Source organism: Siphateles boraxobius, unplaced genomic scaffold, assembly GCF_051911475.1.
Source record: "Siphateles boraxobius isolate OS27281-9 unplaced genomic scaffold, OSU_SipBor_1 7, whole genome shotgun sequence".
In the NCBI taxonomy this organism is placed as follows: domain Eukaryota; kingdom Metazoa; phylum Chordata; class Actinopteri; order Cypriniformes; family Leuciscidae; genus Siphateles; species Siphateles boraxobius.
In genome coordinates this window covers 11,187,683-11,215,000 of record NW_027509197.1, presented here as the reverse complement: position 1 = coordinate 11,215,000, position 27,318 = coordinate 11,187,683, and the positions used below count along the sequence as shown (strand labels likewise).

Below are 27,318 nucleotides of genomic sequence, written 5' to 3'. Positions count from 1 at the left end.
GGAACTGTGTCACAGGCATTGGTAGATCAAGGATAGTGCAGGTCGTAAATCGTGCTCCACTGACAGGCGCTGCCTTTTTTATTTTTCTAGAACTCTAGCTCCATCTTTGCCCTATCCTGCGTGAAATATAAAATTGAGCTATCACCAGTTCAAAGGGCGGAGCTGAGTGGAGCGGGCGATTTAAACTTTAAATTTGAATGAAATATATCTTTTGTATTTTCGTTTGGACATGCTCATATGTTTATGTTTTGATATATTTTTTAAATGTATATGTTTTAATCTCCTTGTATGTTTTCCCCTGCCTCAAATTGAGCCGTTCGATCTTGTGACGTCACTAGATCGAACGCCTCTCCCACGATTGATAATTGACAGCAGCGTTTCAACACAGACCCGCCCTGAGCGAGCTGTCATCGTAGTCCGCCATTGTTGATACATTGGAGCAGAATGGCGTCTAAGCGATTGTGGTGTTCTTGGGTGTAATAAGGAACAAAGCAGTCATTTTAATGTTCCTAAATTCGAACCGCTGAAGACGCAGTGGCTGAGTTTTATTTTCAGCCCTGACAGTTGTAACTTACCTAACACTGAGATAACGTTACGCATCACTTACAAGCCTACATTTACCCTAATATACCCTAATATACCCTCAACTGTTGTAAAGGCAACATATATTACAAAGTTTTCATTTAGACCCTAAAGATTCATATTAACTTGTACAAAAATGGCATTATATGACCCCTTTAAAAGTTTACGTTCAAAATCAATTGCCATATGAAGAAAGTGAATGGGTTATTTACTTCCAGAACCTGATTGTTGCACTCACAGAGCATCTTGTAAGCTCAATATTTTGACTAATTTGATAATGCTTTCAGCAACCAATACTACTAGAGTGTTGTAATTTCAGCTCAGTTTTGCACATTTTTGCCCATAGTCAGCACATAAAAATACGTGCAGGAGAATTACAGCACATCTCTCAAATGCCTTAGATGATGTCTTGTAAAATGTTAACAACAGAAGAAATACACACCCCAAGCCAAACATTCATTTACGGCAAATACTTGTTGATTTATGTTTCCAAGGAACATCATTCTTATACTTGATAATTCAGTTGTGTCCTGGGTGTGGTTTAATATCCCTTTTTGGATTATGTATTTAAACCACTCTCAACTGCTGATGCTAGTACTGTTGATCAGTAAGTGACTGTTTTGATGAATTTTAGGGTATTGAATTTCATTTTTTACTTGGGATAGATTGGAACATTCACATAGTGTATGCATCCTTTAATAATGTTTAAATACTCTGGTTTCTTACAGATGAGACGCAGAAGTTGCTAAAGGATTTGGTTCACAAGAAGCCCCTCCAGGTGCCAAATATCTATCACCATCTGCCTCACTTGCTCAACAATGAAGGCAGTCTGCACCCCGCCGTACAGGTGGGCCAGGGACGTACCGGAGGTGAGCGAAACAACTTACTTTATCAGCTTTCCAAGTTTTCTAGTTCAAGTAGTCATTATCATTGATCTTATCAAACGTCTAATAAACCAACTGAAATAGCACTCTCTCTAAAGAGAGTTTCTTTAGTGTGTAATGTTGCTGTTGCTGAGCATGAAAAAGGTCTGCTAAGTTACAAACCACAAAGTCACTCCAAAGAAGTTATTCGCTATATCAGTAAGCACTCTTTCTGAACTCACTGAAACGCCTCGATTGTAGTTTTCTTCTGGGGACTTACTCTTCACAATGTTCCTCATTAAAATAATTCCCGCACAAGACATATGCAACAAAAAAGGGGGCGAGACCTGGTTGAGCGCATTTAGTAGTGTGTTGAAGCTTGCAGTTATGGTAAGGGTTGTGACATTTCACAAAAACACTTGAAGCGGTTGACCAATCACAACACACAGGTCCAGCTGACCAATTAGAGCACATTGTGCCTTTCGGAAGGAGGGGCTTCATAAGCCTCACTGACTTCTCACTGATTCTCAATATTATAGTAATGTAATACCAACTGACTCCCTTTTTAGTTCATATCCAAATTAATTGATATCAAATCGAATTGAGTTGGAATCGAATTGAAACGCAAGGTATCGAATCGGGAAATTTGTGACAATATCCAGCCCTAGTGTTTTGAACATTCAAGCATGAAAACCTATTCTCGCAGACCCCAAAAACAAAATCAAGTATAAATATTTAAATAAGCACTCATGTTCGGATTTTTTAAAAATATGATTAAACCATCGATTTAATGACTTAAATGTGCTACTTTTCACTGTCCTTTAAGCCGGACTCAGACTACAGAAGTAGTCGTCGTCATTTACTCCCTCTCGACATTTTGCGTCCAGAGCATCAGTCGGTTCCGATGTTCGGCCCAGATTATCTGGTAATGTGAGGCGTTTACAGATCAAATCTTAAACCTCCCGATCTGACACATCAGGGCCTGACATGTTTGATATTTAGGATTTTAAATCGGCATTATTACGCCAGTACTTCCACAATAGCCAGTGAGAGGCAAGACTACAAGGAGATGGAAGTGATGGAACATTTGAAATGGCGACCACGAAACAACAAGCAGCTGAACGGGTCCACGTAGATGGAGCAACGTAGATGGAGGAACGGCTGGTCGAAATGTGGCAACAACATGACTTCCTTTTATAAAGTCTCCTCATATAATGTCTACAGCAAGTTGCCATGAAACAGTATCCATTTTGTTTAGATCCGCTTCCTCGTGAGATCACGCAAGGTGTTAAATCTCACATGATAATCTTAAGAATATCTTTCAGTGTTTGATGCACCACGATATTCAAATCTTGTAGTGTGTGCAGGTTTGACATTTGAACAAAGAAAATCTGTGAAGATGTGCGGGATGCAATCAGATTTCACAATCGGGAAAATATTTAAAGGTGCATTATGCCCCTTTTCACAAGATGTAATCTGAATCTATGGTGTCCCCAGAAAGTGTTTATTTCACAAAAATACCCACCAGATCATTTATTATAGCTGGTCTAAGTTGCCCCTTTTTGGGTGTGACCAAAATCGCGCCGTTTTTGTGTGTCCCTTAAAATGCAAATGAGCTGCTGCTCCCCGCCCCCGTTCAGAAGACGGTCGATCCTTTTACACAAGCGTCGGATAGCAATTACAAAACACGGAAATAATGTCACTCATCCAAAATCTCAGAAATAGCCAGTAGCGGAGTGAAGCCTTACAGAGAGACTCAGGAAAAGGTTGCATCTTTAAGACGTGTACCTGGACGTTTCTGAATGGTTAGTGGATACATTTATGTAGTCGTTGTGGAATTACATTGATTCACCTCATCGACCTGCACGTACCGTCATTGTAGCAATGTTAAAGATTCAGGGAAGGAGGCGGGAACCGGCGAACATTCAACACTTTAATAATAAAATAAAACAAATACAGAAACAAAAGTATAAGCCAGCAGCCCCTCACGGACGACTGCTTGCCACACAAAACAGAAACAAAACGCAACATAAAATCAGGCCTGTTCCTCTCTCGATCTTCAGCGTCGTCGCTCCTCCTTTTATGCTCCCGCTCCTCTGTGAGAGATGCGAGACCGCTGCGTCTCACAGGTGTCATTCATTAACACTCACGCCACCGGCCTTGCGCCATTCTCTCACGTCCCTCGGCCTCGTCCTGGTCGCCACAGTCATGTTTAACTTTTACACAAGTTGACCGTTCCCTGAGGTCTTCATAAGACAGCTGTGACATTTTTCGGTCAAATAGTGTTCTGTGCTCGTCTGTGCAGCCATCGACGGGACCGTTTACATGCTTTGCTTGAGCTTTTGCCATTGCGTTAGAACTGGTTACACTTTTAAACCAAATGGCAGCGCTGTGGGTGGAAACTTGCAGTTTAAGGGGCGGTAATATTATAATAAGATCCCCTTTCTACGTCAGAAGGGGAGCGAAATCTGATCGGATTATTTTTTGACATGCTTGCAGAGAAAGGCTTACCAAAACAAAGTTACTGGGTTGTCACTTTTCACGTTTTCTGGGTTGGTAGATGCACTGGGGACCCGATTATAGCACTTAAAAAACGGAAAAAGTCAGATTTTCATGATATGTCACCTTTAAAAACTCCTGTAGTCTGAGCCCGGCTTAAGCCAAGTTCACTAGACAAATGCTAATCACTGTAATGGCCTTGTTAAGAGCTGTCATGTGAGATTTGTTTTTCACCCTCTATTTCTCACGTTTTCAGCCAAGCAGCGGGGTGTTGCTGTCTGCCGTGTCCTTGCTTGTCGTATTGTGTTACACGCCTGTTATCTACGGGCTGCCACAGGCCCGGTCAGTGTGTTAGAGCTGAAGCTGCAGCCAGCGGCCCTGAATGGAGGCCCGGAGACCTTTTGTCCCTCCTTCACACACCCACAGCAGGCCTATCAGATTCTCATTAGAGGAATCAAGCCCTCCTGGGTTCAGTGAGGGTTACGGAGAGGACAGTTGTAGTAGGGGAAGTAATAGGACTTGAACGTATAAGAAGTAATGGTGGGAGCTGCAAGAATGGGGTGGGGTGGGGTGGGGGGGGGGGGGGGGGGGTTTCTAAAATCTTTAGTTGACTTACGAAACTTGACTTATACTGCAGTCTTGATTTTAAATTAGTGGTTTAAATCCAACTGGTTTTGCTTTAGAACCCATATTTTACATCAGGCACAAAGCAAGAACCCAACACACTTCCAGAATTCTTCATTATACAAAAGTAAGAAAAACATTTTGTTACACTGAATCTGCAATTTGAGTATTATACGGCAATCTGATGAGGGTTAAAGTTTACAGTGTAAAGTTCACAGCTTTCTTTAAAAACACTAATCTAATAGTATTTTTACATGCAAATTTAATATTTGTCTTTCATACAGTACCTGTCAAAAGTTTGGAAACATTGAAAAAAAAAATAGTTTTTAGAATTAAGGCTGCATTTAAAGGTGCTCTAAGCGATGTCGGGTGACGTAACGTACTTCTTGACGTTTAAAGTATTGTCAAACAAAACGGAGGCTAGCTAGACCCTCCCTCCTCCTCATTCGCGCACTAACCCCCCAAACCCTTCTTGTCGATTATTGGCTGGAACAGTTTCTTATGTTTCGTGTTGCTGGTTAGCCCAGTTTGTTTTTCTTGCCGTTTTTTGAGCCTGGGGTGTCTGTGAAGACCGTGTTTTTTACAGTGTGTTCAGGGGACAGACAGCTAAGCAGATAGTGAGGAGATGTTTGCTTTGTGACAAAAAAATGTTTGGCCTATAAAACATGTGACATCGCTTAGAGCACCTTTAATTAATGAAAACTAAATATAAAAATATGAAATCATTTTCTCCTCCCTTTGAGTTGTCAAGCCTATTTGTTTTTCTCTGTGCACACATGCGGTTAGATGCACTTTGCAGAACTTTCTGCAACTGTACCAGTGCAGACGTGCAACGATGTGCAACACATTTCTGGTTCACCACCCAGTTGAGAATTACTGGATTAAATTATCACAAATACATTATCTGAAGGAAATGAGACTGAGGAAAAAGGAAATAAATAGGAATTCTAATGCATTTCTGCAGTATTTAATGTATCCATTAGCTGACTACAACGAAGCATAGTGGTCCTGATTGTAACCAAATACACAAGATTACAAGATAAAATGTAAAAGTTTATGAATCGCTTGAATATTAATGTGCATATTGTGGGTTCCGTGTCCCCCTCGATGTCTATAGTGGTTGCTTGATTGGCTGGAATTTTTTTACTAGCGTAGTGACCAATCCACTGATCTGGCTAGTCGATACCATAAGCCTAGAGCTGTCGTGCTCTTTTGTGGTGAGCTTTATTTTGTTCTGGTTTGTATGACACATTGTACCACACTATTCTGTATCAGACGGTATGTGGGTTAACGACAGATGAGTTCAGTCAACGTCTAGATGGCTTTATTACAAGCGACATCCTATGCTGGGACAGACTGCAGTGAATGACAACAATGACGTTAGAGAATGTCAAAAAAACCTTGTGTGACTGACCTCTGTCACACGAGGAGGTTGTTTTTCTGAGCATATAAAAACAGTGAGAACTCGTTGTTTTTGGACCGCTGAAGCCCACCCATGCTTTATGCCCACCTCCTCCAAACCCACACATGGACCTCCCCTACTGGCTGACAGTAATCTCAGCCGCCTCTTCCACGCCGTCTGTGTGGCAAGACTGCGTCCGGCTCTGGCTCGTGCCCATGCCAGCGGTCCCTCTCTTCTCAAGGAAATCGTAGCTTAGGAGAGGATAATTTTAGAGCTGTAAATGGGGACATCTTCTTCTGTCCAGACCCTAGAGACTGTGCACCATATATCTCACACTCATCGCACACCCCCTTATCGGTGTTGACCCAGGGGTTCAAGTCAAGTGCCCATGGAGGAGATCTATAAAAAATATTTATGACATTTGCATGAACATTAATGAATGGTCTAATAAGCATTATGAGTCGATGACAAAGATGAAGAAAAGGAAATTACATTTATGGTGTAACCAAGTAATATCATATTTCTTTTAGTGCTATCAAATCGATTAATCGTATCCAACATAAAAATGTATATATATTCATATATGAATGTGAGCACGCACGCACGCACCCACGCACGCACGCACACACGCGCACACACACGCACATACAGTGGATAGTATAAGTGAACACACCCATGCTAAAGTTGACTAAAAAGAGGAATAAAAAAATAATCTTTTGGAAATAATTTCCAAGATCAATTATTGATCTTAATGCCTTAATTTAAAAAATTTGGAAAAATCCAACCTTTAAGGACACCAATTTTCTTTGTGAATGAATAATGTATCATAAAGAAATAAATGTTGTTCTTGTTTCATGGATCCAGGATACTATGCATCCTGATAAAGCTCCCTTGGAAAAAGTCCCACATCATCACATTCCCTTCACCATACCTAGAGATTGGCATGGTTTTATTTCAGTTAGGCTAATAGCTGGGATGATTTGCATTGAGAGATGATCTTATGGAGAGTACCCCATGCCAATCTTTAGATATGGTGAAGGGTGTGTGATGATGTGGGGATATTTTAATTCCAAAGGAACTTTATCAGGATACATATTATCCTGGATCCAACAACTGGCCTTTAAAAATTAAAATCTGCCTTCTTCTATGGGAATTTAACACAGGGGTGTCCTGACTTATGCAACCTGTATTTTAAGGAAGAAGATTTATTTATGTACGATACATTATTCAGGTAGGATTTTTCCTCATTTTTTAAAATAAGGCATTAAGATCAATTTCCAAAAGATTTTTTTTTATCCCTCTTATTAGTCAACTTTAGCATGGGTGTGTTCACTTATGCTAGGCAATGTATACACATGCTGTATATCAACAAACTTTTTATTAGTGATTAATCGATTTCACAGCACTAATGTCTTTACATCTTGAATATGTGCACTACTTTTGAATTATGAATTATTAAAAATAACAAATGTGTTTGGAGAGTTGCACCTCATGACATTTTACAACTTATTACAACCAACCGTGTCTCCTTATAAAAAGGTCAAATTGTAAGAGTCTTCCTGACACATTTTTCACACCGCATGACTTTAATTTGACAGACACACTTTTTCAAATAAGCAATGAAGCTGTTATATTAATATTGATGTCAGAACTAAAAACATCCAATGAATGAGCTTCATGCCATTCATTCAATAAGTGATGTGATGCTGTTCATTTTTGTAATGAAAGTTATTATCAGTCATTAAATAGCTCTCATATTGTTTGAGAGACGCTCCCATTAGAGAATGAAAATGCTCAACAATACAAGGTTTCAGTGAAGTCCCCTACTGTCTCAAACGCTCGTTTTCTCCTAAGTAAGGCACTGTAACATCCCTAGAGACCGTCTAGATATAATTTGCCATAGTTTAGTCTCAAGGCACGTCGAGTGTTTGTCTCAAAGAGAAGCATAAAGACTTGACTTCATATCGCTGCTGAAGAGAGAAGATCGAGCATTCTTGGAGAATGGTGCAGCTCAGCATCTCTTTATGAAACCGAGCGCCTGAAGGCCAAACACTACTTTTGTGAAAGAGAAGATGTGGCGTAGGAGAGGATGACTTGTGTTGAATGCACATTAACTTAAAAACATGCTGCTTTTTTTTCTACATGCTCCTCTTTCATTTTTTTTTTCTTTCACTGTGTCTCAGGTGCTTTAGCTCTGTCTGATAAGCTTCCTCTCCTTCATGTGCTCTCTCAATCTTTGTCTCTTTCATCTTCAACCTACTTAACTTTTTCACCACGTGGTGTTCTCTCGCAAAACACTCTTTTCTGCCTTCCAGTGGGAAGCAGTGCAAAACGAGGACATATTTTACTGTCTTCTGTATGGTGCTGATGAAGTGTGACAGAGCTTCTGTCAGTCTGTCACTCAAATCACACACACACACACACACACACACACACTGCAGCTCAACCTCAGCACTGGAATGATAAGTGCCCATCTGTTGCTGACATTTTGTCTCTGTGCTTAATGTTTTCCCGGGTAAGCATGTAAATCACTGATATGATTTTTGTTTTCCTACTCAAAGACCAGGTTTACTGTTTAAACAATGTCCAGATTTATTTATTTTTGTAGTTTGTAATTTAAGAAAATATGATTTTTGTTCAAACAATACAATAAAAAAAATATATATATTGTTTTAATTAATGTTTTATTGGTCAAAAAAATTCTCTTCTTTTTATGGAATGTACACAGAGCACCACACATGACATGGGGTGTAGGGCTGTCAAAATTGCTCAAAAATGACGTTCGAATATTCCCTCTGAAAAACACACATATTCGAACTATTCGAATATCTCGTTGCGCATTTTTTCAATGACGTGCATTACGTCAATAACATGACAAATTAATACAAAGAGACATAACTACTCTTAAAGGTAGTTTATTTAAATTTAAACACATTTAACAACGTATTACCTACACAAAAACAAGTAAAACAACTAATGGCAAAGACCGCAGACCTCACTCTCGCTCGTGCTTGCTATATCTAATCAGTCAGTACAGTACACTAATGTTTCTGTTTAACGTTAAATAAAATGAGGCATACAATTCCGAGAAATGTGACAACGAACTTTTACCCTGAGGTTCATAAAAAATAATGTGCTATTACAAATGAAAAAGGCTACTTACATTATTTGGTGCTTGTATTAAAAAAAGGAAGAAAAAAAAAACTTACATAGCTTGCATACAACTTTATCTCGCGGCTCCACAATTTTACCATCCACCGACCAAATTCCAAAGTACTTCCAGACATGGCTTTTTAGATTTTGGGGGGTTAAAATCAATTTCTCTGCTGCGGTCGAGTTGGGCTCTGCACTTTCTGCCATCTTCCATGTAAATCAACTTTCAGCAGAGACGCTGTGCCAGTGCGACTCCCGAGACCTGTTCCTGATCCTTCAGGTAGCGCGCGCACGCCTCCGCTACCGCGTTTTTTCCCCCCACATTCGAATATTAATTTTCACCTTCGAATTTCTGTTTTTTAAAACTATTTGGATATATATTCGAATTTAGAATATTCGTTGACACCCCTAATGGGGTGGAAAAAAAATTGATTGTGGCCACAAATTAAGAATTTGTTCCCTCGCTTAAGTTAATCCATGGCCTTGATTTAACTAAATTAAAATGAGGGAATGAATTAGTATAACATGGCCATGATTTAATAAAAATGTGGTAACAAATTAATCAAATGTGGCCATAAGGCATGGGAACGAATTCTGACCTTGACGGACTGAACAAAAGAAATGAACCTGTAGAACATTTCCACGTCCAAGAGTTTAGTTCGAAGGTGTATACCAGCCAGACCGAACTTTAAAATTCCCTTTGGCAAACTGTTTCTGTCTCCTAAAACAAACTTTGTTTTTGCCTGGTCACACAAGATCCTTTGCTTTAAGTATATTGGGGTCTTTATTCTCTTACTGTATCAGGAGTCAGAATCTTCTTTATGTTGCTCTGAGATGCAGTACAATAGTGCAGAGTAATGTTTGCCTTGGGCACCTCCATATGGGGACTTCACTCTAATGCCACTGTGGAAATCCCCTCTCTTACTTCACATTTGAAATATCTAATCGGAATAATACAGCCACGCTCTGTGTCAAATATCTGTCTTGTGTGGGTGTCTCTAAACAAACCAATTTCACATGTTTTTAGAGTAGTTTGTCTTCTGACATGCGATGACTGCATGATGTGCTTGTGAATTTGGTTTACGAGCCTCGAATTGAGTTTTTGTTCTCTTTTCTATGCAGTTTCCATGGTGATGGGCATCCCCACGGTTAAGCGGAAAGTAAAGTCATACCTGGCAGAGACGCTTCATTCACTCATCGATAAACTCTCGGCGGAGGAGAAGCTCGACTGCGTCATCATAGTGTTCGTGGGAGAGGTGAGCATTCTCGCGGTTTGAGAATGTGTGTTTGTTGTGTGTGAACAGTGTGCCTTGCTTTGTTTTCCTGTGTGTGAAGATTTATAAGTAGTTCTGAGGGAAATACCAAGCCATGCTCACCACGCAAACAACAATGTTCTAATGGGTTAGTGACAACTGGGGGGAAAAGCATTTTAAGAACATTTTGTTTACTTTTTGTTTAATTTTAATAGGTTTGTGTTGATGTTCAAAGTGAGATCTGGGTACTGACCATCTTCCCCTTTGTGAATGGTTAAATTGGGTCAACAGTTTTGTTACCACCCGTGGAGGGGTGTGGGCGGTACATACTGAGAACAGGGGTCTTGATGCTTTTATGATGCTGTCTGAAGGGCAGAGTAAGAGTAGACATGCAGACATACCCGGCAGGATTTGTCTCTCGCTTCATCTGTTGTTGCACGTCTGAACACAGTGGTAGGGAAAAATTGTTCTTGAATTTAGTAAGTCTAAAAGTAGAGAAAGCATAGTGATATTGTTTAATTATTTCACTATATTTGTAGCTTTTTTTGATTGCACTTCATTTATATCTCAATATTTGTTCTGAAATTGATTGGCAAACAGACATTGTTGCCAGCAGAGGCGCCGAATTATGTTTCTGCTGCGGAGTCCCACATTCCCCACGTGCAAATACATTCCCAACCATATATAAAACACATTTTTAATCACATCTGTTTCCACGAGCAAATGATAACTGGGGTAATTATACACATACGCAACATATGCCCCTTAAAACATTTTAATATTCTCATTACTCATTATTCTCAGCCTACTGTTAGTTTTTCTAGAATAGGCTACTGTCGTTTTTTTCATTCGATGGTGCGCTTGATGAATGAATTACACACAAGTTAATAAAAGCACAAATTGCAAATACATTACCAACCAAACAAAAGCACATTCTATCCATGAGTGTTGTCTCAAGTCACGCTCTCTGTATATCACATAGTGTAGTATAATATCTGTACTACTTGATGATCAGTAGCAGTTCACAAAATTCGTTGCATGGATGTTCTCTTGGGTTACAATAATGCAGTAGGACATTTTTCATTTAAAATAACGCCATAGAAATGTCCTCGAATTAACTATAAAAATTAGAAGAAAGTCATGTGTCTGAAAGCAGCAATCAATTATTATTATTTTTTTGTTAAAATGAATGGAGCATATCTTGTGTTTTTCCGTGCGTGTTTGGATCGGCGCCTATGGTTGCCAGGACTATTTACCTACAGAGATTTTTCAAAAAAATCGTATCTTTTTATTAAGATTAATTAAAAATGACAGTTAAGACATTTATAAGGTTACAAAAGCTTTCTATTTCCAATATTTGCTGTTCTTTTGAACTTTCTATTCTTCAAAGAATCCTGAAAAAGAAAATGTGCGATGGTTTCCACAAAAAATCAACATTTAATTGATCTAAAGACATGACCTTACATATTATATATTAAAATGTAAAAGTGTTGGTGGTTTGGTTTCCAATAAAAATGCCAATTACTAGGCTAGTGTTTATTAGTAATACAAACTTGATTTTATATAAAAAGAGGCAGTTATTTCTTTCTTAGGTTGTAATCATTCATAAGTTTGCATTTGTCTACATTAGCTAATTATAATCAGAGAATGTAGTAACTGTTGCAGTGGGCTTTTCTAGAAACATCCTCTTGTACACTGGAGAAAAAGACACGTTGATGTAATGGTCAACATTGATTTGTGCGGAGTGCTTTGAGTTGGACTGTCTATGTTAGGGTTGCAGAGGTATACCAGTCTCACTGTGCATCATGGTATGACATTTGACGGTTATAACATGGCATGTACATTTGCTTATCTACACTTTTGGAAAAAGGCAACCAGTAGAAGAGAAAACAAATGATTGGATTAATCGTTAGTTGGAGCCTTATACAGTGTTTCGATGCATTGCCAATCATGGGATGCATCTAATAAATTCAGTTATTTTTCGTCCAGTGCTGCTTGTACGGTATCTACATGCCTCAGTGTCTTTGGGCTGTGGTTAGATCTGATAGCTGATGTTCTTTTGTGTGATCTGTCATCAGCTCTTCTTGTGGCTGTCTGGAACAATGGTAGTCATTAGTTCAGAGTGCTTTAGTTAAGATGGAACATCCAGTGGCAGTGCATCTAAAAACCATTAATGAGGCTCTTCTGTTACCCTAGCGTGTGTGTGTGTGTGTGTGTGTGTGTGTGTGTGTGTGTGTGTGTGTGTGTGTGTGTGTGTGTGTGTGTGTGTGTGTGTGTGTGTGTGTGAGTGAGAGAGGATATCCCTTCCCACATAATTCGCTGGAGTTTTACTTGCTCCCACACATGGTGTAGGCTGAACATAATCAGTTAGAAAAGACAATTCATCTTCTTCACCGAGATAACAAACTTCCCAGAGCAGTCACTCAAATTCTCATATTTTTCCAGGCTGTCAGGCACTGGCTTTGTATTTACTTTCAGTTGTTACTCCACCTGTATTTGTGCCGAGCCTTTGCTTGCTTGCGCGCGTGTGCGTGCGTGCGTGTGTGTGTGTGTGTGTGATGTGTGTGCGCATACTGACCAATTCTTTGTTCGCTTCCTCGCAGACGGACGTAGATTATGTAAACAGTGTGGTTGCAGGCCTTGAAAAAGAGTAAGTGACATTTTCTTTTGCCACTTCCTCAAGTTTTGTTTTACATCACAATGATCTACATTGTACATTTAACCTAATGGTTAAGATACCTTGCTAACCGTTGTTCTTGGCTATCGTTGTCTATAAGGTTCTACACAGAACTGAATTCTGGGTTACTGGAGGTCATATCTCCCCCTGCCAGCTACTATCCAGACTTCAACAACTTGAAAGAGACCTTTGGTGACTCGAAGGAGAGGGTGAAGTAAGTATTCAGGAAATATTATCCCCTACAGTAGCCAGATACTTAGAAAGTACATACTTCTGGTTGTGCAATTAACAGTTCTCTTGTTGCATACTGTAAGTTTTAACATCTAGCTAAATTTATTACTTACAATTGACTGATTTATTACCTGAAAATTGCAACATACACTAACATTCAAAAGTTTGAGGTTGGTGAGATGTTTTAAATGTTTTTGAACAAGGCCTTCTTATTTATTTGACCAAAAATACAGAAAAACAGTAATTATGAAATATTACAATTGAAAAGAACATTTGAATATGTTTTAAAGTATGATTTATTCTTGTGATGTCAAAGCTGAATTTTCAGCATCATTACTCCAGTCTTCAGTGACACATGATCCTATCAGAAATCATTGGGTCCCACTTTATATTAATTGGCTTTAAGTACTATGTACTTACATTGAAAAATAAGTACAATGTACTTATTGTGCTCAGGTTGTATTGTAAAACACGTTAGCTGCTATTGAGATGTGATACTGTGTGGTGGTATTGGTCAGTTTAAGGGTAGGTCAAGGTGTCAGGGAAGGGTCAACTGTGTAATTACAAATGTAGTTACATAATTTAATTACAGCTGTAATTACATGCAGGTATTTTCAAAACATAAGTACAATGTAAAAACATGTATGTACATTAAGTCCATTGTATCAAATTATTAATTTCAATTCAAGTACATAGTACCTAAAGCCACTTAATATAAAGTGGGACCAATCATTCAAAAATGCTGATTTGATGCTGAAGAAACACTTCTTATTGCTAGTGTTAAACATGATTGGGCTGCTTCATATTTTTGGGAAACTAATATTATATTATTATATTATATATATATTTGTTCTAAGGATTCTTTGATGAATGAAAAGTTCCAAAGAACAGCATTTAAAAAAAAACATAATAAATGTCACATGTTATCAATGTAATTTATCCTTGTTAAATAAAAGTCTTAGGGCCAGATTTACTAACAGCTTGCTCCAGCACAAACCCTCTTTTGCATTGAAAAAACAACTGGCAGGATTTACTAAAGACACGCAGTGAAGAATTAGCGCAGAAAAGGGTTATTTTTTGCAGCTGACCTTATTGCATATGCATTTGTAGGAGTTTCCCTTTCAGACGCAAAATTTATGGGAGGAGAATATTTAAATGAATCACGCAAGGTAATTTAATTACTAAGGTTTGCGCTTGTCAATTTGCTGGTATTTACACCATTATTTACCGCCCCAAAAACACGTCTTGAACCAGATGCTAACTGGTAGATTGTGTTGGTCATTATAGAGATGATCCGGCTGTGTTGGTGTTCTTCAATTTGCAGAACTTTCCACTCTCATCTGCGTTTTTGTGGAATCGTGCTCTCGTGCTAATTTTCCCCGTTTAATAAATCTGGTCCTTAATTTCTTTAAAAAAATCTTTTGAACAGTGGTATTGCATGATGTTCTTTTTCCCCCCTCAAAAAACATGCCTATGCATAACTGAACTTGAATTGTGTAGCGGGCAAAATAGTAAACATATTCTAAACTTACTTCATAAAAACTATCATAATTCAGCTTCCTCAAAGTCCATCACTCTTTGTCTCTACACAATCTGTCCATTCTATCAACAACCTTCACGAGTTAAGATGCAAGGACAATCTTTGGTCTTTACAAAAAGATGTCATTTGTATTTGTTCCCAAATATAATTTTAAGCATTTAGATAACAATTTAAGATCAAGAGAAACATAATTTCAGTCAAGTGTGTACAAACGTTTGACTGGTTGTGTGCATAGGTGTGTTGTTTGTGGTCTGTTGGTTTGTTGCGCTGCCCATCTGCCATCGCTGCGGCGGGTACACGTTACAGTATTTAAGCACGCATGGAGATTGTGGGCAATTTTTGTGGTGGGGGTGAAATATCGTTTTGATTGGACCAGATTTCATATTTCAGACTCAGAGTCAGAGATGATTTACTGTCACAAATGTGGGGAGAGAGAGAGAGAGAGAGAGAGAGAGAGAGGCATTGCAGATTTGTTGTGAGACAGGAAGTGAGTAAAGCTCAAGGTCAAAGACATCAACTCCCTCCTTCCTCCTCTCTTTCTCTCTCTACCCTAAAAGGACTCCTCTTCTCATCTCCTGCTCTTCCTAAATCTTTCATTCACAGCTGTCTCAATTTAATCTCAATCACTCTGGGCATCTTTCTTTCTTTCACTGCATATGGAAGTAAAATAATGACACATGTTTTTGAAACAAAAAAGCTTGTTGAATTGCACTACTTGAAAAAATATGCACTGCATTAACCCTGCTTGCATTTTTATGGGCTGAAATTCAACATGGTTGTATATTTAAGCTTTGAATATTTCAATTCCAAACATTTCACACACGTTTTCATTTATAACAATTCAATAATCCATATTCACTTTACATTTTTCACTTCCAAAATAGTAATTCTGTTTAAAAATACAACCTATAATATTCGACCGGGGAGTCATTCATTAATAAAAATGGATTTTACAGAAACGGAGCAAGCAGTAAGTGTTTGTAATGATTATCAGATTGGAAAAGCTGATAAAGACACTAAAAGCTTTGTTAACATCTTCAGTTATTTTTGCACATGTAAGCAGCTTTCTCTACTTTGATCGAGATTCTAATGTTATTCCCCGATGCTGATCTACAGATAAAACGTTAAATCTGAGGTAGACATATATTTCTCTCGGTTTAGTTTTCTAAACTTTATATTGCGGTGATGTGCTGCAGAAACTAGTGTTTCCCTCAATACGTCATTCTCCAGGATTCCCCAGCGGTCAGGACACTTAACTCTTAATGGACTAATACAGAGATATAAAAGACCAAACTCACACCTTATTGGGGATGTAGGCTATACCAGATGTAGGAACAGGCAAGCGGACTCAGAATATGAATATGTGTACCAATGTCATATGTAACTTTAGAAACGGGTCCCCAAATGTGCGAATGTCGAATATCCAGTGTCAAGCCAACTTTATGCCAGTATTTCACTGGGAATCGCTAGCGTGAAACTTTGCGCTTTACGTTCATATTCTGAGTCCGCTTGCCTGTTCCTAAATCTGGTATATCCTACATCCCCAATAAGGTGTGAGTTTGGTCTTTTATATCTCTGTATTAGTCCATTAAGACTAAGTGTCCTGACCGCTGGGGAATCCTGGAGAATGACGTAGTGAGGGAAACACTAGTTCTGCAGCATTATAAATCTACAGCCACTATGTCTACTACCTTAGTTTTAACGTTTCATCTATACATCAGCATCTTGGAATAACATTATAATCTCGTTCACGGTAGAGAAAGCTGCTTACATGTGCAGTGTAACTCAGAAGACTTAAATGTAAGCTTTTGTCTTTATCATCTTTTCCATATATATACTGGCCCTGATAATCATCACAAATACTGCTTGCTCCATTTCTGTAAATCCGTTTTTATGAATGAATGACTCTCTCACCCTTTGCTCTATAGTTTTCTTTGCAACAGCCGCTTGCACCTCCTGCTGTGAGGCCGACTAACAGCTATGGAGATTATCAATTGGCAATCTACTGATATTCCTGCTGTTCCCGGATGTAAAATGTTACATTTTCTGTCGAATTTGAACCACTGCATTTGTGGAAGCGAAATAAAACGGACTGAAAATTGCCTGTCGAATATTATAGGTTGTATTTTTAAACAGAATGAATATTTTTGAAAGTGAAATCTGAAAGGTGAATATGGATTATTGAATTTTAATGAAAACGTGTGAAATGTTTTGAATTTTAATATTCACAACTTAAATATACAGCCATGTTGAATATCAGCCCATAAAAATGCATGCAGGGTTAATGCAGTGCATCTTTTTTTAAGTAGTGCAATTCAACAAGCTTTTTTGTTTCAAAAACATTTTCATTATTTTACTTCCATAACTGCCTTGGTGTCACGCTCCCTCGTCGTAACTTTGATTCTGTGTGTGTTGTCATGATTGAAAAATATTCTGTGCCAATGCTGAACATTATTATTTTCAAAAGCAATTTAAATACCACAGAAATATTCAATAGCAGTGAATGTGTTATTCAACACTGCTTTATTCAAATTAAATAGCAATATAACAAATTAAATGAAATCAGCGCTATGTAGCCTTCGACTATTTCTAAATTTAGTAAAGTTTTTCAAGTAAACACGTTTTTAATTATTTATTTAGCTAAATGGCAATAAATGAGTAAAAAATTTAAGCAATATGTGATTTTTCTCTTTTCCAAACAATGTTATCCAAACTACTGTTCAAACGTTTTTAACACAAGTTTATTTTTTATAGCACTTTTTTTATAATGTGTATATATATTGTTTCAAAGCAGCTTTACAGAAAATACTTGTTTCAGTATTACTTAAGTTTAAGTTTGGGGTAAGATTTTATTATAAAAAAAAGTATTTATATTCAGCAAAGATGCATTAAATTGATCAAAAGTGACAGTAAAGACATTTATAATGTTACAAACGATTTCTATTTCAAATAAATGCTTTTTCTTCAAGTGTTATGGAGACATCGTCGCATTTCTTCTGGATTTAATCTGTCTCAGTTTTTTCTGTTTTTTCATGTAATCACATACAGACTCGATGATGGTGAGATCAGATCATACTTGTTTGAATGTTTGGAAATGTAAAGTGATATTTCCTAATGACACACTACAGCAAAATATATAAATAACTGGCTTAAAATAATTTTTTATGTGTGTGAAAATGAATGTGCCTAAGACTTTGACAGAGTACTGTACATATAAAAACATTTAGACCACTAGTGGATGTCAGGATGTGAAGAAACTTTCAACAAGCATAACAAAATATGCTGCCTACCCTGCCTTTAAAGTAGCCTAACCTGGTTATGAAAATAAAATAAAATCTGAGTTGAGACAAAGAGATAAGTTTATTCAACAGAAAACTTAAAATATTATGTTTTCTGAACAACATTTGTAAACTTAAGCTGATTTTATGACATGATTTTTTAAAGTTGTGGTGATAAATCATGAAAATATTTATTTTTTTCAGTGTGGTGGCAAAAAGCACTTAGTCAATGCTCTGATTTTAACTGCTTATCAGAATGAATGACAGAGACAGGGAAACATCATGTAGTTATCTCATTATACTAAATGATGACCCAGCAGCTGTTTGTGACATTTATAGACATAGAGTAAAGGGATTTGTGGTTTTTTATGTAATTTTTTTAATTATAGAAGTGGCACATTGATATTCATGTTGGTATTTAAAAAAAAAAAAAAAAAAAAAAAAAAAAGGGAATGGCTTAGTATAGGACAGATTTAACATGTTGCCATTCTAGACAATTCACCCCCGAAGGGGAGTAACAGCACTTTATTTATTTTTCCACTTCAAGCACTGACGGTTTACACAAAAATAATAACATTGATGAGAATAATACGAAATGTTTCTTGAGCACCAAATCAGCATATTAGCATGAATTCTGATGGATCATGTGACTGAAGACTGGAGTAATGATGCTGAAGTTGTGTTCAGCTTTGCTATTACAGGAATAAATTACATTATTAAAATATATTCAAATAAAAATCAGTTATTTTAAATTGTACTAATATTTTACAATACTGTTTTTTCTGTATTTCCGATCAAATAAATGCAGTCTTGGTGAGCACAAAAGACTTTTGAACAGTAGTGTATTTTCCAATAATACAGCAGGTCTGCTAGGCTGCACTTGGGTTGTGAATCAAGTCTGTACTTGCTACCAATCATTCTACATTACTGTTAGTATCATTACCTTTTTTTTTTTTTTTTTTTACTTTGTTCATTAGCAAAGTCAGCCTATCATGCTTAGTTCATGTATTAGGTTGGAATTCCTAATAAAGTTATCTCTGTTTTAATGACTTACAAAAATATATATATTTTTACTCCCATTTGGTTTTGGTGTTTTAGTGTTTATTTTAGATTAGCAAAGGTATTGCTAAGAAGGCATTCTAGTGAACAAACCTGCATTAAAAGTCATTCCAAGTGATGCCATCTGACTGTGTGCGTGTGTGTGTGCGTGTGTGTGTGCGTGCGTGTGTGATTTTGAGCTCTTATTCTGTACCATAATCTCTCTCATCCATATCTGAGTCCGTTTGATTGAAGGAAATGAGCTGCTTTGATGCACATTGTATTTAATATTCTTTTTGATGATTAAATCTCTTTTCTGAACCCGTTACAGCAAAGGACGAATGAATAACAAAGGTTATATTGAGTACATGTGAGTGATGCGTATTTGTTTGTATCCTCAAACTGCCCTTATTTAGCATTTGCAGTGTGTATGTTTCTGGTTCCTGTAACTGTCGTCACATTCGTCATACACCTGCCATCTAGAGTTTCACTCCTGGTCAGTTAGCTGACTCATACACAGGCTGACTCCAACATTCAACATTCCTTTTTGAACCCATGTATGATGTATTGCATTTGTGTTTCTTTGTAGATGGAGGACCAAGCAGAATTTGGACTATTCCTTTCTAATGATGTATGCCGTCAACAAAGGGATCTATTATGTCCAGGTAATCAAATGACCAGTTTTAAATGTGAATTTAGTATCTACACCACTAGTGTCACTGAACAGAATGACTTGTCATAAAGGTTCCCGTGCGTGCGTGTGTGTGCGTGTGTGTGTGTGTGCGTGCGTGTGCGTGCGTGTGCGTGCGTGTGCGCGTGTGTGTGTGTGTGTGTGTGTGTGTGTGTGTGTGTGCACTAAATAGCCGAAACATTATGACCACTCACAGGTGAAGCGGAGAAATGTCCATCATTTCCTAACAATGTCAGATGCCTGAATAGTTCTAGATTAGACCTGAGAGACTTTGTCAAGGGCCACATTGTTATGGCAGGATGACTTGGGTCAAGGCATCTCTGAAAAGCCAAGCCTTGTGGGATACTCATGGTCTGCGGAGCGACAAAACCATCGCTAACATGGCTTTGTGCGGCCAAGGCTCATTGATGCACAAGGGCAATGAAGGCTATTGTTGCATAAGTCACAGAAAATGTTAATGATGGTTATGGGAGGAATGTGTAACAACATCGCACCCTGCTGCGATTGTAGAATGGTAAGGCACGCATCGGAAATGGACCTTGGAGCAGTGAAAGAAGGTCGTCTGGTCCAATGAGTCCTGTTTTCTTTTACATCATGTGGACAGCCATGTACATGTGTGCCGTTTACCAGGGGAAGTGATGGCTCCAGGATCCACTGTGGGACGATGACAAGCCGCTGGAGGGAGTGGGATGATCTGCAATGTTCTGCTGGCAAACCCCAGGTCTGGCTATTCATGTGGACGTCAGTTTGACACGTGCCACCTTCATAAACATTGTTGCAGACTGGGTACGCTCCTTCATGACAGGTGTGTTCCCTGCTTGAAGTGGCCTCTTCCAGCAGGATAAAGCACACTGCCACACTGCACACATCGTCCAGGAATGATTTCAGGATCATGATGAAGAGTTCAAGGTGTTACCCTGGCCTCCATATTCCCCAGATTTCAATTCAGTTGAGCATCTGTGGGATGTGCTGGACCAAGTTCAATCCATATCACCACATCGTGGTGGCTCCACATTTCGCAACCTACAGGACTGGAAGGATCTGCTGGTAATGTATTGTTGTCAGATCCCACAGGACACCTTCACCTTCAGGGGTCTTGAAGAGTCCATGCCTTGTTCAGTCGGCACGGTTTTGGCAGCAAGCGAGGACCAACAGTATATTAGGCAGGTGGTCATAATGTTTTGGCTCATCGGTTTCCATACACACATATATCGAATATTTAATTGCACAGGTTGTTTCCCACTTTTTTTTTTTTACATTGTTACCTTTTAATTTCGTTTTTAAAAACGTTAATAATTAAAAAAACAGTGTTAAATGTAATCTTTAACCAATCTCAAAATTAATGTTATGTTTTTATTTTAGTTAGAAATAAATATAATTATTCCTCAGTCTGTGCGTCTCTGTTGTCTTGGCTAAGTGTGACGGCATGTCACGCATACATGTGAAATTGAACAATTGAGACCATTGTGTTTAACTTGAAATGCTTATGAAAACTTTTTGATTTGCATTTTCCTCTTACAGTCAGTTTCCCGAGCGATGCATATTTCTGTTTAGGTTTCTAGTTCGTGCGCCAGATCCCCACTGGTAGCTCTTCAGTTCAGAATCAGATGGACAAAGTACACCAAAAGCTCTTTGCTCAAGGGTTGCCGTGGTAACTCATTTATCTGGATGTACCCTAAAGACACCCTTTGGCTCTGTAGCGGTTGTCATGGGAACATGACTTTGTGGTTTGGGGATTTCAGTTTTTGTGAAGTGATGATGATTTTCCAGCTGGGAATATGATCAGGGGAAAGAATTAGCTACAGTCAGAGCAGCTGTACATGGTCGCAGCAGATTTAAAGCGGTGTAGCACTCGACATGACACATCTTATTTGTTTCTCTCTGGAGGACAAACAAACGTGAAAACCATAACATGATGTAAGAAACCAAGCAGAAGACTCTGCCAACTGGTAATTTTGTGAGCATGCAAGATGTAAACTGTAATCCCACATGGTTTAGTGCACTGCAACCAATGTGTGCTTTTCATCCTGTCAGTTACAGTGAACATTATGCATGTAATATAAATTATATTTATGCCTCAAGCCACACCTGGCTGAGTTCATGCGCTGCAACAAGAGTTTAAGTATTAAATGCATTTTTAAATTTATAGTTGTCCCAAATTTATTTAAAGGATATAAGCAATATCAACGACATGAAGGCCTCAGAATTTGTCCTCTGCAGTATTGAGAATCGAACCCACAACCTTCAGTTTGCAAGTCTAACGCTCTAACCATTAGGCCACGACTGCCGTTGGAGAATCAAACCCCGATCTTCCGCGTCACAGGCGGAGATACGTGCACTATAGTAATGAGGAGTTGGTATGAAACTTGTGAATAGAGATTTTATAATATGTTCTTACTTTTCCAATTGTTCTTGATAAAAAGCTTTTATTTAAAACATTTAATGTATTTTATTGCATTTTCACTATCTTTCAAAATTTGGGGTCAGTGAGATTTTTGACAAAGAAATTAATACTGCATTATTTTGATCAAAAGTGACACTAAAGACACTTATTGTTACAAAAATTTCACAATTTTATTTCAAATAAATGCTGTTATTTTGAAATTCTACTCAATGTTTTCATGGAAACTGTGATACATTTTTCTCAGGATTCATAATGCACAATATTTCTTTAACGGCAAAATCAGCATATTAGAATAAAGGATCATGTGACACTGAAGACTGGAGTAATGATGCTGAAAATTCAGCTTTGCCATGACAGGAATAAATTACATTAAAATACAATACTATAAATTAAATTAAAAATTAAAATACTTTAAATTAAAATACTATAAAGTTATTTTAAATTGTAATAACATTTCAGTATATTCACTGTGTATTTGATCAAATAAATACAGCCTTGGTGAGCATAAGAGACTTCTTTCAAAAACATTAAAAACTCTAACCAACCCCAAACTTTTGAATGGTAGTGAATTTTTATGTGTATTAAAGTTGCAGTAAGCATTTTCTGGTAAATGCTGTTGATATTTGAAATCTCCAAAACAAACACACCCCTACCCAAAAGGATCACACCCCTATCTTGATGCCGACAAGCGAAGATGGCTCATGAGGATAGTCAAGTAAAGACAGCCTATCTTAGTTCTGTGAAAAATCTCAGCAAAACCAACTTGTGTATCGAGAAGCAATAAACTAACCTCGGTGTCCGTTTTCAGGACTTCCTGCTCCTTAAAGGAATAGTTCACCCAAAAAGGAAAATTATAACTTACTCAATCTCAAGCCATCCTGGGTGTATATAACTTTCTTCTTTCATTCCAAATACAGTTATATTAAAAATATCCTAGCTCTTCCAAGCTTTATAATGGGATTAAATGGTAACAAAAAACGGCAGAAAAAGCGCACCCATCCATCACAAAAGTAATCCAGCTCCAGAGGGTTAATAAAGGCCTTGCTTCTTGCGAAGCAATGCGTTTTTCAAACAAAATATCAATATTTATCCGGCCGTACACGAGACTAGTTCTGGCGAAAAAGTGACCTCTGACCTCTTGTGCACGGGGCCTTCTCTCCTCCTCCATCATGAGTGTATACGCCCCTTACTGCTGTTTGGCTACAAGTGTGTTTTGATGCTCGGTCTGATCCACTTTTCAACAGCGTATTTCATAAATCACTTACTGCACCTTTAAGTGTCTTTCTTGCCTAACGTTTTCACATTTTCCCAAGACAAAAAAAAAGCATAATTTTGTATTCATGTTCATTTGTCTTTCAACTTTCATGTCTTCCTCATTCTCACGTGCTTCTGTCAGTCTGTGTTGGAGTGTACTGAATGTTTTCATTCTTTTTTTTGGTTTAATTTTCTCTACCGTGCCAATAAATCTCTCCAGTGTCTTCATGTCTTTGTGCTCTCAATACACGCTGTGCTCTGTTAGGAGAGGGGAAAGGTATTACTTTCATGTTTTTTGGGGGGAACTCAAGTTACTCAATGGTATAGAACAACATGATTTAACTTAGTGTTTGTGTGTGCTTACGTATATTAGTGGCAAGAGTGTCTGTGTGTGTAGTTATAATTTTTTTTAAACTTGGGGTTTTTAGTTAGAAGTGATATTTTTAGTAGGTGCAGTAAATGTATCTGGTTTATGAGCTGTGCTGTATGATTCATATCTTTTTCCTGTTGTTCTTACAGTTAGAGGATGACATCGTCGCCAAGCCCAACTATTTTGCCACCATGAAAAACTTTGCCCTTCAACTCGCCACTGAGGACTGGATGATCCTTGAGTTTTCACAGCTGGGCTTCATTGGTGGGACTTCTATGTTTTTAATATCTTTATTTGTTTAATATGTACAGCTATTCAGATATCACTTTAATGATCATTTATTCACCCTCATGTTGTTCCAAACCTGTATGACTTTCTTTCTTCTGTGGACCACTGAAAGAGAGATTGTAAAGAATGACCCCACTGCTCTTGGCCATTACAACAGAGGCACACAGTGTCCAGGAGATATCAAGCCCCAAAAAGCTCCATAATAGTGTTTCATATATATATTTGAGTTACATAAACATTCTTTAAAAAAATAAATGTTTACACATTATTTCGATGGTCCAATTTAGACATTCTACTAACTATAAATAACTTTGCAACTACATGTCAACTAACTCTCATTAGAGTATTAGTAGACTGTTAGGTTAGGTGTTAGTGTGGTTTAGTAATATATGTAGTTGTGAAGTTACTTATAGTCAGTAGAATGTCTGTTTGTGGACCATCAAAATAAAGTGTTAGCAGATATTAAGCAGACAGTCTACTAATACTCTAATGACTGTATTTGACATGTAGTTGCAAAGGTACTAATGGTTAGTAGAATGTCTATAGTGGACCATCAAATTCAAGTGTTACCCTCCTTTTGTGTCCCACTGAGGAACAGGTTTGGAGTGACATGAGGGACAGTAAATGAAGACATAATTTTCGTTTGAGTGAAACATCTCTTTAAGACTACTTGTCATTGGTTGTAAATCCACTTGCGTCAGTAAAAAAATTATTTCTTTCAGAAAAGTTTTTTTTTAGCAAGGATTTGTTAAATAAATCAAAAGTGACATTAAAGTCATTTACTGTCACAAAAGAATTCTATTTCAAATAAATGCTGTTCTTTTGAACTTTGTATTCATGGAATCCTTAAAACATGTATCACAGTTCACACATAAATATTAGGCAGCACAATTGTTTTCAACACCGATAATAATGTTTCTTAGACAACAAATCAGCATATTAGAATGATTTCTGAAGGATCATGTGATTTATTAAAACAGAAAACCGTTATTTTAAACTAATAATATTTCATACACAATTTTTTTAGATCAAATAAATGCAGCCTTTGTCTAAACTTGGTTTGTCCCAAACTTTTTAATGCATTTTTTTCTCTCTTTTTTCTCTCTCTCTCAGGTAAAATGTTCCAAGCCCCAGATCTAAATCTCATTGTGGAGTTTATCTTCATGTTTTATAAGGAGAAGCCCATCGATTGGCTGCTAGATCACATACTCTGGGTCAAAGTATGCAACCCAGAGAAAGATGCCGTAAGTTAGTACTCTCTGCCTGCGAGTGTCTTTCTGTGACCTTGAGAGGCTTTTAGCAGAACGGGAACTTTTTTGTGTGTGTTTCTTATTTATTTATTTTTCTTTCTCTCTAGAAACACACACACATTATGTCATTATTTATAACTTTTACCCTATTTCTATTCCTTCGTTCTTACAGTTTAATGTACGTGTCTTCCTTCTTTCTCTCTTCAGAAACACTGTGAGAGACAGAAGTCCAGTCTGCGCATTCGTTTCAGACCCTCTTTGTTTCAGCATGTAGGCCTGCACTCCTCCCTTGCTGGGAAAATCCAGAAACTCACGGTAACTCTTATTTCATGAGTGTTATTTTTTTGTAGCCACGGTTTACACATAGTATAAACATTTTTGGATGACCTAACCAGCAAAGTTTAAAACCCTTGTTTTTGCATAATGGATAATTGACAAGCCAGTAGATGGACCTTTATTTGTTATCCAGGACAAATTATTGTTTACAATAAAAATGTAGTTTTAGTGATCGTTGTCCAAAACCTGTCGCTGGCAACTTGCGATCTGATCATCTAAGATAGGCATTATTACTTGCTAGATCTTCATGACTTTCACAACTGTCAAATCTTTCCTTTTGCACTGTAAGAAAAGAAAAGAAAAAAGTTTGTTTAAACTTAGTGTTCATGCTGCCTTAAAATGTTAAGTTTAGTCAACTTGAAATGTGAAGTTGTAATAAGTGACTTTAGAAATTTGAGTTGACTAAGGTTCGCTGCACGAACACTTAAAGTTAAAACAACATTTTTACAGTGTGCTCTTAAAGTTTGATTCTCTTCCATACAAAGCTTCATGTTATTTTATAACATCTCGTCTTACCCCAGTATCCTGTTTTCTTTTGACAAACGTTTTTTTTTTTTCTTAAATAGCTGACCTTTTCCCAAATCTAGTTTGCTGTTTTTTACTTTTAAGGACGGTTATAAATCAGCTTGGCCTTCAGCCATACTTCCTGTTGACTTTAGTCATAACTTCTTCTGTATTTTACTCTGTCAGGATAAAGACTTCCTGAAACCTCTACTGCATAAGATTCACGTGAACCCACCGGCGGAGGTGTCCACCTCTCTGAAAGTGTATCAAGGCCACACACTTGAGAAGACCTACATGGGCGAGGATTTCTTCTGGGCCATTACTCCAATGGCTGGAGATTATGTCTTGTTCAAGTTTGATCGGCCTGTCAACATAGAAAGGTCTGTCTGCGACTGAGAGAGATACACACACATTTACAGGGCTGGGTGGTAATGATGGCCTGATGACCTGGGGCTGGTGTGAGAGAGGTTCAGGCCAAACTAAAGAGCAGTGCTGCATTTATACACATTTCTTTAATTCACCATTCATACACACACCCAAATGATTTCTTTTTGTAATCCTCACCTTCTCCTAAAAGTGATGTTCACTGAGCTCGAATCAGGAGACATCATTCACACGTCTCCATGTCTCACTGTCCTCACAGGGGAGGAGAGGTGGCTAATGAGAAGCTTCTAAAATAAGACGCTGTAACCAAAAACCTCTGGAGAGGAAGACAGAGAGAGGTGTAATGGAAAAAACATTGTTGAGCAGATACACAGATCGCCATGAAATCAAGCGTAGCGTCAGTTCTGGCAGGTCACGTTAGTCAAGCTCAGTCTCAGATGATCCATGTCTACCTATAGGAATACAACGCCTATCACTGTATACGTATATAAGCTCCGTTAGTGTTATCAGCAGCTATCGCGTTTCTCAGGGGCTCATTACCCTACTCCATCCCCAGCTCCTCCTCTCGTCAGTCAGTATTTGGGATTCTGATTCCCCTCGAATCAGAATAAATTCTCGAATTATGTTGTACTTTAAAATCTTGAATGAATGATATCTGCAATACACATGTTGGTTCTGTTCTGTTTACCCTAAGAGG

General features: G+C 37.8%; 1 protein-coding gene across 1 annotated transcript in view; it reads left to right on the top strand.

Annotated features, from left to right (window-relative positions):
- The window catches only part of mgat4a (alpha-1,3-mannosyl-glycoprotein 4-beta-N-acetylglucosaminyltransferase A), a 68,656-nt gene that overhangs the window by 34,071 nt on the left and 7,267 nt on the right, over positions 1-27,318 (top strand). Inside the window, exons 4-12 of the mRNA XM_077215280.1 lie at positions 1,311-1,451; positions 10,246-10,379; positions 12,980-13,026; positions 13,154-13,267; positions 19,730-19,805; positions 24,009-24,123; positions 25,261-25,391; positions 25,605-25,712; positions 26,424-26,617. Coding sequence (XP_077071395.1) covers positions 1,311-1,451; positions 10,246-10,379; positions 12,980-13,026; positions 13,154-13,267; positions 19,730-19,805; positions 24,009-24,123; positions 25,261-25,391; positions 25,605-25,712; positions 26,424-26,617 — 1,060 coding nt within the window. The remainder of the gene's footprint in view (positions 1-1,310; positions 1,452-10,245; positions 10,380-12,979; positions 13,027-13,153; positions 13,268-19,729; positions 19,806-24,008; positions 24,124-25,260; positions 25,392-25,604; positions 25,713-26,423; positions 26,618-27,318) is intronic.